The 14,638-nt window shown below is 44.5% G+C and overlaps 1 protein-coding gene across 4 annotated transcripts in view; it reads right to left on the reverse strand.

Moving 5' to 3' along the window:
- Nucleotides 1–13,771, reverse strand: part of KAZN (kazrin, periplakin interacting protein) — a 563,135-nt gene extending 549,364 nt beyond the window's left edge. For all 4 annotated transcript variants that reach the window (XM_056544094.1, XM_056544093.1, XM_056544095.1 and 1 more), the window contains exon 1: nt 13,313–13,771. In XM_056544094.1, the coding sequence (XP_056400069.1) occupies nt 13,313–13,379 (67 nt within the window). In that variant the 5' untranslated portion in view covers nt 13,380–13,771. The remainder of the gene's footprint in view (nt 1–13,312) is intronic.
- Nucleotides 13,772–14,638: the final 867 nt, after the last annotated feature.

Genomic DNA, 14,638 nt, shown 5'->3' on the forward strand with positions numbered 1-14,638 from the left:
GTGTATTTTTCTTTTGGTCTGTTACAAATTGCGGAATGGAACAAAAACTTACAAAAGATACATTTAGAAGCAATGTATAGACATCGAGGTTACATATAATACCAGCACAGATATTGTAACAAACAGAGACCAGATTGCAAAATAGGAAAAAATTATAAAAAGAACTAAAAAATATATGTATATAGAATAAATATAACTACAAATAGAGATAAATATAAAAATAAAAAATGAATAGAGAGTGATAAAAATAAACATAAAAATAAATATAGAAAAAAATAAAAGTACATATAAATAAAATAAAAATAAAATAAAAATAATAATAATAATGATAATAAAAAAGAATAAAAATAATAGAAATAAAAATAAAATGTAAAAGTAGGGAAAATTAGAATAAAATGAAATATATGAAATACATAATATGTCAAATAGAGAATGGCTTGACATGTAGGGCAAGTTTTTAGGGTGGAACAAGCTATCCCACTGGGGGGCCTAGGCCATAAAGGATACAAGGACCCCCGTGAGAGTGCAAGATACACGCTAAAGAAAACCAAAGAGTTCGAAATTGGAGTTCAAACCATTTGGTTCTAAGGAGTTAAATTCATATATTTTCAGACTTTCGGCCTTGGACATTTTTACAATAAAGCTTCCCCCTCTCCAGTCTTTTCTAATTGTTTGTAGAACTGTATAGAAAAAATTGGTTATATCTTTATTTTACAAAACTTCATAATAAAGATATATGCACATTTACCTACTGAAGAAGGGGTCGGAGGGCTACAATTCCCAGTACCCTGAAACGCGTCTAGGATCTGGCACTATTCACACGATTTGCTGGTACACACCAAACCATCATTATCCGCACCTAACTGTGGATGTCCCAGTATTTGAGGAGTTAATCCAGGCTCCAGTCTCCGGCTTTATTTGGCGGTATCTCACCTTCCACATCTCCCAGACTTCAGATCTCCACGTGGGACGCCGCTCCCGTGTGCGCTGACACTCCTGCCAGAGTGTTGGCTCTGTCACTGCCAGCTGACTTCAGTGGAGCGGCCACAGGCTATTGCCCGGACCATCAGGTCGCACCCCACTGCCATCGGGGTTGCGAACCCAGTGCGAGACCATTACATACGTGAGAACTTACAACAGCCGCAATACATCGGTCCACGCCAGTGAGAACCAGGCGGCTGCAGGCGGTGAGAAACACTACTATTATATTTCATTATTTAACCTACTGACCACCTGGAGTATGACTTTATAATATTTCTATCAAGTGCACTTTCTCATCCGCTCCACAAACGCGACTTCCAAACCAGGTGCCGGACGATTGGACTGTAGATATATGCTCAACCAGCATTTTATAGTTATATATTCATTATTGATACTCCACTAGTGGGGTATCTATTAGTGCCTTTATCAGTGTAGTTTTATAATATATTTGATTGAATTACATTTTTATATCAGTGATGCTGTTTTCTATTTAATTCTTTCCATACATATCATTATGCACCTTAGATGTTGAGGTTCTTGAGGTAAAAGCTATAAATTTGAATTCTATTTTTCCTTTGATGCCGGTGGGGACCGGTTATAGCTTTAAAAACCTCACACTTTTTGTTGTGAGCTGCACCTTTTTTGAAATTTAATTTACAAATCTGTTTACCTTTCTGGAGCCAGTTGATATATATATGTTATTTTTTCCTGGATAACCCTTTTAAGCTCTGCTACTTAGCACCCTGTTTTTCTGCACTACTACCACCTAGAGCATCAGCTTGCCCATAATGCCTGTATCCCATGTGCTGGGCACCAGGGCGTTCTGGCCAGATGCCACCTAACCACTCTACTGGTTTCTCAGCTGCAGCAGAAATCTGTCTTCTGCATCCTGGAGCAGAGGGTGAAAACCAGGGACAGGCCAAAGGCTGTCCAGTCCTGCTAGAAGTTGTAGTTTTGCAACAGCTAGAAACACACTGGTTGGGAAACACTAAAATATATGATGTAAAAACGCATGTTTAATTACAATGTTTCATGGTTAAGAACAGTGCTTTTTCCAGCATGATGGAGACCATGTCACAAGGCAATAGTTATACCTAGACGGTTCGGTGATCAAAACACCGAAATTTTGGGTCCATGGAGAGTAAACTTCCCAGATGTCAATCCCATTTAGAACCTGTGCTCAATCTTCAAAAATTGGGTGGACAAACAAAAAACACAAAAATAGTGATAAATTCCAAGCAGTGAGGTAAGAATGGGTTGTCACCAGTCAGGATTTGTCCCAGAGGAAGATATCCAGCATGACAGGGAGAACTGCAGAAGTCTTGATAATGAAGAAGGGTCAACACTGGAAATATTGCGTCTTTTCATAAACTAGATGTATTTGTCAAAGAAAGTTCAGTAATGATTATTATTGTACTTCAGTAACAATAGAAACATCTGACTAAAAGATCTAAAACCCATTAGGGTAGGATGACACATAGCATATCTGATGCCCCTTATTTGATGCTGCGTATTTGATGCTGCCGCATATTTAAAGGTGTACTCCAACCCTAGACATCTTATCCCCTATCAAAAGGATAGGGGATAAGATTTCTGATTGTGGGGGTCCTGCCGCTGGGGACCCCCACAATCTCGGCTGCAGCACCCACCCAAGACATCCGGTGCACGGAGCGAACTTCGCGTCTTTCCCGGATGACTGGTGATGCGGGGTGGAGGCTCGTGACGTCACGGCCATGCCCCCTCAATGCAAGTCTATGGGAGGGGGCGTGACAGGCACGAGTCTCCAGCGCTGAACCCGACAACCTAAACCAATGCTGGGTGCCGCACGGACATCTCAGGGGTTTGGATAGGGGATAAGATGCCTAGGGGTGGAGTACCCCTTTAATTCTGCTGCGTATTTTCCTATCTATAAGTCAATGGGTAGCAAAATACACAGCTGCATCAAATACGCTACGTATGACCCTACTCTAAAGCAGCAAACTTTGTGAAAACCAAAATGTGTGTCCGTCTCAAAACTTTTGGCCACAATTGTATAATCTGAGCCCCCATGTTATACTTTCTCATTTGGCCCAAGTTTACTTCTAGGATCTTGTTGCCAAGTATTATGAACAGTCAAAGTATGACTAGTTAAGGCCCAATAAAAGGTTCCAATGAAAATGTATGGAGAATGTTACACTTTGTTCTTTCACTTAGCAGTGTGAATAGGGAGAAGGTAGCCCTTGTATTGATATAGCACTTGTTGAGAAATGTATAATAACATATTGATTTTAAGGTTACTGTCACTTTAATGTAAGTGCTTTTCTGTGCTGTACAGTCCTTATAACACCTGCTGGAAGTTTGCCTTACTATGGTAGGCCTGGTTGGTTGTCCTAGCTTCCATCCATCGGTTGTAGTCATGGCACTGGGATAATTCTTTCCAGGTCATGATTCTACCCGCACAATGGGGCTTTTTGTTTGGGGAGGGAGCCAGTTAGAGTGCTTTTTCCCCGGGGCAGCGCCCTGTTATACAGTATAATGGTTCTGAGATCAGGTCGAGAGGAGAAGGTTGTTGTACCTGTGGTGCGTCATGGGGTGTGAAGATGAGCTGTATGGGGCAGATGGTGTTCGTGACGCCAGGGCGTAGTTTTACCGAGAACCACCCAAACAGTAGCACCGCTAGTCCTAGTAAGCCAGGGCAAATAAGAGTCCAGGGTCAGGTCAGGGTTAACAGTAGCTTTACTGAGGTAGACAGATGGTACAGTCTTTACAGCTAGGCCAGGATCCCAGAGAGGTGACCAGTAACACAGCTTGCTGGGGACTTGCAGTGACTTGGACAGACTTTAGGACAGCCACGCTTGATCTCAGCATCTAAGAGAGTTGTAAGAGCAAAGAGGCAGATTGCAGATACTCCCTTCCATATAAAGCCAGGAGCCCATAGGCTAGCTGCGGGTCATCTGGTCACCTGGTGCTCTCTGGGTAACAAAACATGTGACTTTAACATGTGACAACCATTATCATGTGATCAATAACCATGTGTCCATCTCAAAGGTCCTTCACACATAATATGCAACTAATTACATCATGGGGGTACACTGCAGGTGAGCCCTGGGGACGTGCAGGGACTCAAGCTTATAGGACTGTGGGAGCATATCCCGTACTGGGACATCACATTCCAGAAGAGATGAGCTTGGACTACTCCTGATCAGGACGCCTGGCTTCAATCTGTAACAGAGGAGACTTTCTTCAGCTTCTATGCAGAAATCCCACAGTAAGGGTCTAGTCACATTGCAGAATTTCCGCTTGCGAGATTTCGTCTCAACATAAAGCCCAGAGACTTCTATGGGATTCGGCACTCCCATTAACACTTATGAATTTCCACAAGCGGAAATTCAGAAGTGTGAATGGGAGTGCGGAATCCCATAGAAGTCTATGGGCTTGGCTGAATTCTGCAAGCGGAAATTCGACCATGTGAATAGATCCTAAGGACCTTTCTACATGGAGCACTGGCCCAACCAAGAGAGCATTGGCCTCAATGAGAACATATTAGTTTGTGTGTAAACTTTCACAAAGAAATAAGTTGCCAGCAATGTGACCAGGTCAAACTCATTTTATTTATTTTTTTACTTTTTACCATTGTTATTTGGTCATGAATGCCCCTCACTGAGATTTACTTACTTCATGGATAAAGCAGGTTTAGTAGGTGAATTCCTGTAATTGTGATGTTTTCCAGCACTTTCTGCCTTTTTCTTGTTTGCCCATATTAACTATTGGGCTTTGCGTCTGATCAGGTCTGAACATACAGGGGGAGATTTATCAAAACCTGTGCAAATTAAATGTTGCCCAGTTGGCCATAGCAACCAATCAGATTGCTTCTTTAATTTTGCCTTGTTATTGATTACTATGGGCAACTGGCCAACTTTTCCTCTGTACAGGTCTTGATAAATCCTCCCCACAGAGACAGCCTATCTGCACTTATGTAAGTATAAACCTGCAGCGTGTACGCTTTGTGAGAACGTACCCTTACACAGTATAGAATCTGCAACATATATGCTATGTGTAAACATACCCATAAGTCAGTGCACAGATTCGCTTACTGTTCATTAAGTGGATCTCTGTTTTACATATGGAGTTTCCACGGTGTTCAATGCAGTGCCATAGAAACTACCATGTAAACAACTGGCAATGTGTGCGCATTGGCAGACACTGAAGGAACATTCTGGGCAAAACTGAATCCATGTGGGGGCAATGAGTGTGATTGCTTGTGTCATGCACCACCCCCTCAGTCTATGCCAGGGGCCAGGGGGCCACTGGAGGTAGCAGCTGGGTGAGGCTGGGCCGCATGCGCCCCTTACATATAATGCCCCCATCATGCGCCCCTCACATATAATTCCCCCATCATGTGCCCCTCATCATCCACCAGAAACACCCCCATCATCCACCAGCAAACCCCCCATTCCCCCTACCCCTGCTGTGGTAATAGCATGAGCTGATGGATGATGGGGGTGCTACTTTTGGGGGTTCCCCACATTAGGTAGGCAGCAGGTTCCCCACATTAGGTAGAAGCAGGTTCCCCACATTAGGTAGTAGCAGGTTCCCCACATTAGGTAGTAGCAGGTTCCCCACATTAGGTAGTAGCAGGTTCCCCACATTAGGTAGTAGCAGGTTCCCCACATTAGGTAGAAGCAGGTTCCCCACATTAGGTAGAAGCAGGTTCCCCACATTAGGTAGGAGCAGATTCCCCACATTAGGTAGAAGCAGGTTCCCCACATTAGGTAGTAGCAGGTTCCCCACATTCGGTAGTAGCAGGTTCCCCACATTAGGTAGTAGCAGGTCCCCCACATTAGGTAGGAGCAGTTTCCTCAAATTAGGTAGAAGCAGGTTCCCCACATTAGGTAGTAGCAGGTTCCCCACATTAGGTAGAAGCAGGTTCCCCACATTTGGTAGAGGCAGGTTCCCCACATTAGGTAGTAGCAGGTTCCCCACATTAGGTAGAAGCAGGTTCCCCACATTAGGTAGAAGCAGATTCCCCACATTGGGTAGAAGCAGGTTCCCCACATTAGGTAGAAGCAGGTTCCCGTAGAAGCAGGTTCCCCGCATTAGGTAGTATTGTCGTTCCCCCGCCCACTCTCACAGACGGACACCCCCCCACATGCACACACACACATGCACACACACATAGACACACTTACCTGTCCTGCACTGCGCTTCTCTCCGGTGGCGGCCTAACGAGTGATGTCAATGAAGTCCTCCTGTGCGGGTCTGCAGAGGGACGTCACATGCGCAACGTCCCTCATCAGACTCGGGCCGGCTGGCCAACCGAAGACGCGGAGGAGGGCGGGGTAAGTGAAGCCTTCTGGCATTTAGCGCTGCTTGCCCGAAACAGGGCTAAATGCCTGAAGAAACCACCTGCCCGGTGCCCAGAACTGCATGTCCCGGGCGTCGGGCAATACGAATCACACATCTCGGGTGCGGGCCACAAACTTTCGTTCCGATGGCCGCAAGTGGCCCGCGGGCTGGGAGTTTGAGACCCCTGCTGTAGGTGGTAGCAGCGCAGCCAAGCAGAGTTCAGTGTAGCAGAGCTGAGTTCATAGAACAAAAGAGCTGAGAAGCTCAGATGAAGCCAGGTGGTGCTTGCTTAATGAAAACACTGGCATGGTCGACAGTCTGGGTCATGCACTGGAGAAGCAGCAAGGCGCAGAGGGATCAGGCAGAGGCAGGATATCAGGCACAGGTAAGGTTTTGGAACACAGGAACAGAATGCAGATCAGACACTTTTGCTTGTAGAAACTACAATATTGCTCAGGCACCAGAGAAAATGTGGAACAGGGTAATATAGGCAGTGCCTGGCAGGAATTGGAGGAGGGCAGGAATCAGAGATATGCGTGATCCATACAGGATGCACCAGAAACTGTTGCCACCTAAGACAGTACAGAGGAGGAAGTCTGGAGCCTGCAGCGAGGAGGGAGAGCTGAGTGTGTCAATAGGACAAGATATTTAGTGCGACACGTTACATGACGTCAGCTACCAATCGCCCATGTTACACTAGTCGGTGTCACAAAGGTCTGACCCCCACTGATCATAAATGTTGGTTTATCCTTGAGATATTCTATAGCTTTATCAGATGAGAATATACCTGAAGGTTGTAAATACATTAACAACTACATTGGTGCACAATCTATACATGGTTATTTACCTGCATGCTATATTTTATCAGTGACATGAGTCCTGCTCTGTATACGTAGCTGTCCAGATGGAATACCCCATAAATTAATATTGATTGTTCGGTCGCGCTTACTAAGCAATGGAATCTACTTACAAGGAACACTTCAGATAGGATGTTACTTTACAAGAACACATGGTCAAAATCAGAACAAGTTACACTAATTCCAGCAAACAGAGATGAACAACCATCACGGCTGAGGATGGAGCATGAAGAGAGAATCCTCTCGTGTTACACTAATATTGTTTACTAATATTGGTCTCTGGATATCCTTATATTAATACTGCGAGCATACCCCCCCCCCCCCTAGCATCAAATATTAATTTCACGTTTACTTTCCTGCCACCTTGCATAATGTCTCATGGGTTGGCTTATCAAACAATACATGAGCAATGTCCCTACTTATATCTACAAATCTATTAGCAGTGTGGTGATATATCCCATGAATCAATATTTGCCTATGTACATAGATCCCACCATCCTCCAGTCGCTGACCTCCCAGTGAAGTGAATGTCACACAACACTTTTCTGTTAATCTAAGTAAGTCCAAAATTCTGTGCTGATCAACTTCTTAATAATCTTTTTAGTAGGCTTTGTTTTTCTGTCATATAATGTTAAAGGGGTACTCCCGTGGAAAACTTTTTTTTTTTTTTTCAAATCAACTGGTGCCAGAAAGTTAGGCAGATTTGCAAATCACTTCTATTAAAAAATCTTAATCCTTCCAGTACTTTTTAGGGGCTGTATACTAAAGAGAAATCCAAAAAAAGAAATGCATTTCCTCTGATGTCCTGACCACAGTGCTCTCTGCTGACCTCTGCTGTCCATTTTAGGAACTGTCCAGAGCAGCATATGTTTGCTATGGGGATTTTCTCCTGCTCTGGACAGTTCCTAAAATGGACAGCAGAGGTCAGCAGAGAGCACTGTGGTCATGACATCGGAGGAAATGCATTTCTTTTTTGGATTTCTCTTTAGTATACAGCCCCTAAAAAGTACTGGAAGGATTAAGATTTTTTAATAGAAGTGATTTACAAATCTGTTTAACTTTCTGGCACCAGTTGATTTGAAAAAAAAAAAAAAAGTTTTCCACGGGAGTACCCCTTTAAAGGTATAGTCCAGAGCTTTAAAGTAAATCACCGGACTACCCTTTTAAATCCCCTGTACTATCTGCCTTGCCACTTCCACTGCTAAAACATATTGTAATACCTTTGTAAATGCGCTGCACTAACAGTTCCTTAGTGCACTGTGAGTGGTCACCTGGACCACTCCTGTCTCTTCCTGTAGTCCTGCCTGACCACCAAGCCCAAGCCTCCCCTCAGTAGTGACGTGAAGCCATGTGACAGTCCCACTGAGACACAGCGCATGTGCTAGATCTCGCACCAGCTGTGGCTCCACATCACTGCTGATGGGTGGCTTCAGCTTGGTGGTCAGGCGGGCCCACAGGAAGAGACGAGAGTGGTCTGGGCAACCTCCCCTCGTGCCCAAGGAACTGATACCTTGGCACATTTACATAGCAAAGGGGTCACTTTATGTTTCAGCAGTGGAAGTGGCAGGACAAATGTGGCATCACTGTTCTATTATTCATGGCTTATTTCCAGGGAAAATTGCTGTTGAAATAAGCTCTAATTCTGCAAAATTTCTGCTCCATTTACCATAGAGTAGAAAGATGAGAGTCCCTAAAGTAATTAAGCCAGGAAATTTTCCTTGCCTAATTCCATAGTGTGAACATACCCAAAGTGTTCAGAAGTCCTGTCCTTGTTTCTTCACAATTGCAGGGTGTTGATCACTGTCATGGCACCTTCTGTGGCTGCCATGATAGGACTCCTATTACAGCCTACCTATGGCGGGTTGTCATAGGAGCTCACCAAGATTACATAGGTATTGCACTGAATAGTAAAAGTGATCAAATGATCGTTTAGTAAAGTCCTGTAGGGGAACTAAAAATGTGAATAAAAAAATCTAAACTTCAAAGAAACATTAACATAATTGGTATCCACAATGTTTATGGAGATGCCCATAAGTGATGTCCCACTACAGGTACAAGGTACTGTACTGCCTGTAGGCCCTGTCAGATTGAGTCCCTCAGTGACCTGGGGGATCCCCTGCCCTTGTTCTCTTAATAATTTGATAAATGTGGTGTATGTAACTTTAAGAGCATAGACAGGATCCTTGTGTCTAGATAGTATACAGGGCCGATGGAGGTCTCAAGAACCTGTGTGAGTAATACTGTCAAATGTTATGTTTTGCAGTTATATGATTTGTTGCAACATGTACTCTCAGAGAGCACCAGCTATAACCAATGACCCACAGCTTGACCAATGGGCTATAGTCCAGCCCCCCACTATATAAAGGGGTAGCCATGTTTAATTCGCTCTCTTAGAGCTCAGCTCTTGTACCATCAAAGTCTTAGCTGAAGCAGCTACCAGAGGCCTCAGAGACAAGTGTTCAGCATCTGGAGGCCACAAGTCTCCAGTAAGTCTACAAGTCTATGTCTGCTGTCACTGAAGTTAGTCAAGTCCTGCATATAGTACAAGTCAAGTGTATTACAAGTATTGGTCCAGCAAGCTGCAAGGTTCTCTGGGTACTGATCACATCTCTGGGACAATCTGGCCATAGCTGTGAAGATAATTATACCTGTCTTCTATTCAGTAAAGCCAACGTTTACCCTCAACTGGTTGTGGACTCTTCATTCACTACTAGCCTGTGGGATAGCGGAGAATCCGGGCATGTGGTGTTCTGGAACCCAAGAACCACACTGGCGTCACGAACACATAGGGGTTAATACCATCAGACCCCCGGGGTTAATAACATCTGATCCCAACACCCATCACTGCAGCACCCGTGGCCCTGCCACTTACCACAGTGGCACGCCACACATATATACTTTTATTTATCTTGTACTGTGAAGCCAGAAATCCCCCCCCAAAAAAAATAAAAACACCCAATTTCAGTAATGCTGTATCTTGGTCACTTCTAGGATTGAGGCATCACTCCAAAAGGGAGGGAATTGGGGTGGGTTGACATACAAGGGGCATTAAGACTCTGAAGCAAGTGCAGGAGCAGCTGGGACCTCGCTGCTAATGGTGGACCTCAGCGATCAATACTGATCATGGCATCTGAAGCAGTTGCAGTACTCTTCAGGCCACCCGCCCCCAAATCACGCCATAGGGGAAAATGCGGGCAGAGGTCTCCTGACCTGCCTTCTGCTGCTCCGGGGGTCTTCTTGTATAGTCTTATTTACATTTGACCGCTAAGCGATCACTAAGACCCTATATTTCCCACCCAATATAAAACTTAACGTTTATTGAGCCAAGATTAAAATAACCTCACACATATTGAGCCTCTTAGCCCTTGATAAAGCCACAGCCTGTGGCGAAACGTCGGGCGGGCAATGTGTTCGAATTTTAATTGTCTCACACTTGTAGATTGTGGACTGCAGCCACAATCTATCTTTTCAATTCAATTAAGATAGCATGCAGTGTCATGCCAATCAATGGATTATGGATCAATATGTGTGAGGTTATTTTAATCTTGGCTCAATAAACGTTAAGTTTTATATTGGGTGGGAAATATAGGGTCTTAGTGATCGCTTAGCGGTCAAATGTAAATAATATTGGATTAACCCTCCACTCATAGGTCCTTTTTGTTGCATTAATTCTTGTATAGTCTGCCCACAGAATCAGATTATACAAGTAGATATCACTGATAGGCCACCGATGCATGCCACTGAACAGTAATAGCAATACAAACATTGCGAAAAATAGTCCCCTATGTTCATGCCCGCCCCCTCGTGATGTCACGGCCTGCCCTCTCAATGAAAGCCAGCACACAGCGTTCAGAAGTCAATGTTCCGGACGCTGGGTAGTGGTGTAACGATCTCCCTGCATCACTTGGCGTTTGTTTAGAGCGTTGGGTGCAGTGCCAGAGCGCCAGAGGCTCATGATGTCATGGCCGTGCCCGCTCAATGCAAGTCTATGGGAGGGGGCGTGAAAGCTGTCACACCCCCTCCCATAGACTTGCATTGAGGGGGCATAGCCGTGACGTCACAAGCAGGGCGTTCACTCCGTGCATCGGATTTCTAGGGTGCCACGCAGGCCAGATCGCGGGGGTCCTTTGGATAGGGGATAAGATGTCTAGGGGCGGAGTACACCTTTAAAGGAAAACTCTCATATGTTTTGTCCCGCACTATCCACGGGTACCTGTGGATATAGCGGGTGACGCTGAACATTTTGAGTCCTACCTTGCCCGGATCCACTGCGCCGTTTGCCCGTTATAGCTGGTTTTCGGTATATTCAAATTAGCTGCTAACTGGCATGGGCGGGGTTACTGCCTTCAACTGGCACTGTGATGTAACCGCCGCCCGGCCCGCAGCACCGCTGGCTAATGAAGATTCATACGTTGTCTTACACTCTCTGTCTCATCTCGGCCGAGTCCTGGAGAATACTGCGCATGTGCGGGATTTCCTACTAACCCCATATAAATACCTTTTTTAGATCCCCTGTGGCTGCCCAGGCTCCTGCCGTGAGTGAGGTAAGGGGGCATGGCCCGGCAGGCTTGACGCCATCTGAAGCCTGTCAGTCCGCACTTCCGCCCTTCTCCCTCTTCAACATCAGAGTGTAACAATAGATCTCCCCGGCAAGGTGAGTGAGTGCAGCAGCATTGCGGGACTTGTACGCTCTGTGTCCCGATGCAGTCATTCATTGTCCCGTAGTAGCACGGCAGCACGTCGGGACAGATGTGCTCTGTGTCCCGACGTGCTGCCTTGCTACTACGGGACAATGAATGACTGCTTCAGGACACAGAGTGCACAAGACCCGATCCTCTTCTGTGCTGCCCTGCGCTACACTGACATTTGGCCAGATGAAGCGGCTGGCCATGTCAGGAGCGCCCGTGCTGCAGGCACAGGGCTCGCTCCTGCCTGTCTGATTGACAGGCGGGGAGCTGCGCTGTGCTCTTCAGTGTCCGGCTTCGCTGAGATTTCGGACTCATGCTGCCAGGCTGGCATGAGTCCGAACTCTATGCGCCGGGACTATGTTTTTTAAAGTAAAAATATATATATGTATAAAGATACATTTTTGTTAATCACATGTAATTAGAAAGTTGTTTCTAATACATTGATTAACAAAATATAAAAAAAAACATTTTTGGCGACAGGTACGCTTTAAGAGATAAAGCCAACCCAAGCTTATAACTATTATTTTTTTACACAAACAACCCTTTTAAGGACCATTCACAAAAGGCACATGACTGTTAAAATGAAACAGTCTGTGTCATAAAGGCCCAGCCACTCTTACCAGTCCATATGAGCAATTCATTGACAAAATACGGGCTACCGTACCTGGCCCCTGCTTTCTGCTGACAGCAGGTGGTTACAAATATTCCTACACGCCTGCAGAGCTTATTTACAGATTTACATGGTCTACATGGGAGTTGTATTCAAATAATAATAATAATAATAATAATGTAATCAATAAATATTCATAACAATAATAATAAATAATAATGTAATATAATCATAAATAATATAATATAATAAAAATAATAATAAGAAATAAATAATAAATAATACACACACACATATATATATATATATATATATATATATATATATATGATAAATACATAATAATAAATATAAATAATAAATAAATAATGTCAAAGTTCAGGTTCTTATTATGGAATTGTCACTTATAGGTTGAACTTTTATATAAAACAGCGGCCCTTTGTTGTGAAACAACAACTCCCATTATGTCTGGACAGCCAACAGTTGTCCTGGCATGCCGGGAGTTGTAGTTTTGCAACGTCCCGAGGGCCACAGTTAGCAGACCGCTCACTTATAACAAAAATACACACAATAAAACTTGCATCATAGATTGGGCGCCTGTGATGTCATTAAATATACAATTTACACAAAGACACACACAAAAAAAAAAAAAAATCATATCTATACATCTCTATATCGTGCATAGGCTACAACTGTTGCGCGCTGTTTAATTCAATGTATACATTGTTATACATGTATTGCTTCCAAGAAGCAATGCAGATCGCAGGCAGAATGTAGAATAAACAAATATACAAATATTTATAACAAACAACACTGTATCAATAGTTATAGGCAGAATCCATGAGCCTTACCTGCTTCCATGACTTCACACTGCTGTCCAAATACGTGGGAAAAGGTGACAGGCCCAGTAGCATCCATGGCTCTCAATGTCGTGTATGCCTCTACGTTCCAAGGAGATGACTGCAGTGTGTTTACCAATAAATGCAGCTCTGTCAGTCCTGCACGATACTACCGCACAAATATATATATATATCTATATCTAAATATATTCAGGGATGGAGTCTTCCCGAGATCCAGAAAGCTCCCTGGTTTCTGCAGCTACATCCTCAGATGCAATTATAGGAGAGAGAGCGATGGGGAAAGAGCCTGGCAGCTGCAGACGGTCTCGTAAAGCGATTTCACTTATTAACTCCCGAACGCAATATCTGCGTTTATTTCGGTCATGTTTGTGAGCTCGGACATCCTCCCAAGCTGGATGCGCCCTAGTTAAAATTCCGACGAGATATTTGGGATCCCTGGATTGTGCTGCATTCTCGTCGCCTTTCCCCTGACAGACTGAAGGCTTCTGTGCTGCTTCTCAGCTCTGCACCACATAGTTAAAAAAAAATAAAAATGAAAAAAAATATAATACAAATAATAATAATAAAAACTATTTAAATGCATCCTTTATTACATTTACTTTATTAAAGGGGTACTCCACTGGACAGAGTCGTAGCTTGTAGCTTCTGGGCCCCGATGCCAAATCTGCAATAGGGCCCCATATGCCAATTAAAATAATGGTCTTTTAAGGGGCAGATGTGTTTTGGGGCCCCCTTAGGCACCAGGGCCCCGGTGCGACTGCTACCTCGATAGCTACGCCCCTGCATACGGAACATTTTGTTCCAAATGCTGGGTGCGGGCTGCGGAGGTCCTGACGTCACGGCCACACCCCTTGTGACGTCACATCACACCCCCTCAATGCAAGTCTATGGGAGGGGGCGTGGCGGATGCCACGCCCCCTCCCATAGACTTGCATTAAGGGGGTGTGACGTGATGTCACAAGGGGTGTGGTCGTGACGTCACGACCCCTGCAGCCCGCACCCAAGCCTTTGGAACAAAATGTTCCAGATAGTGGGCCAGTGGAGTACCCCTTTGACAATATAAGATCATAAAAAGATTTTAAGTGACCAAATGCATGATTGTAACTAGGAATTCCTTTACCTGGTTCAAAGGTAGGTAAATACCCTTTCCTGGGCAGAGTAGTTAGTTGGCACCACCTTGGCACCTATGGCTTAACACCCTCCTAGCTATACCTGTCACGATGCCGGCTGGCAGGTAGTGGATCCCCTGTGCCAGAGAGGGATGGCGAGGACCGCGCTAGTGGACCGGTTCTAAGCCACTACAGGTTTTCACCAGAG

Source organism: Hyla sarda, chromosome 10, assembly GCF_029499605.1.
Source record: "Hyla sarda isolate aHylSar1 chromosome 10, aHylSar1.hap1, whole genome shotgun sequence".
In the NCBI taxonomy this organism is placed as follows: Eukaryota; Metazoa; Chordata; class Amphibia; order Anura; family Hylidae; genus Hyla; species Hyla sarda.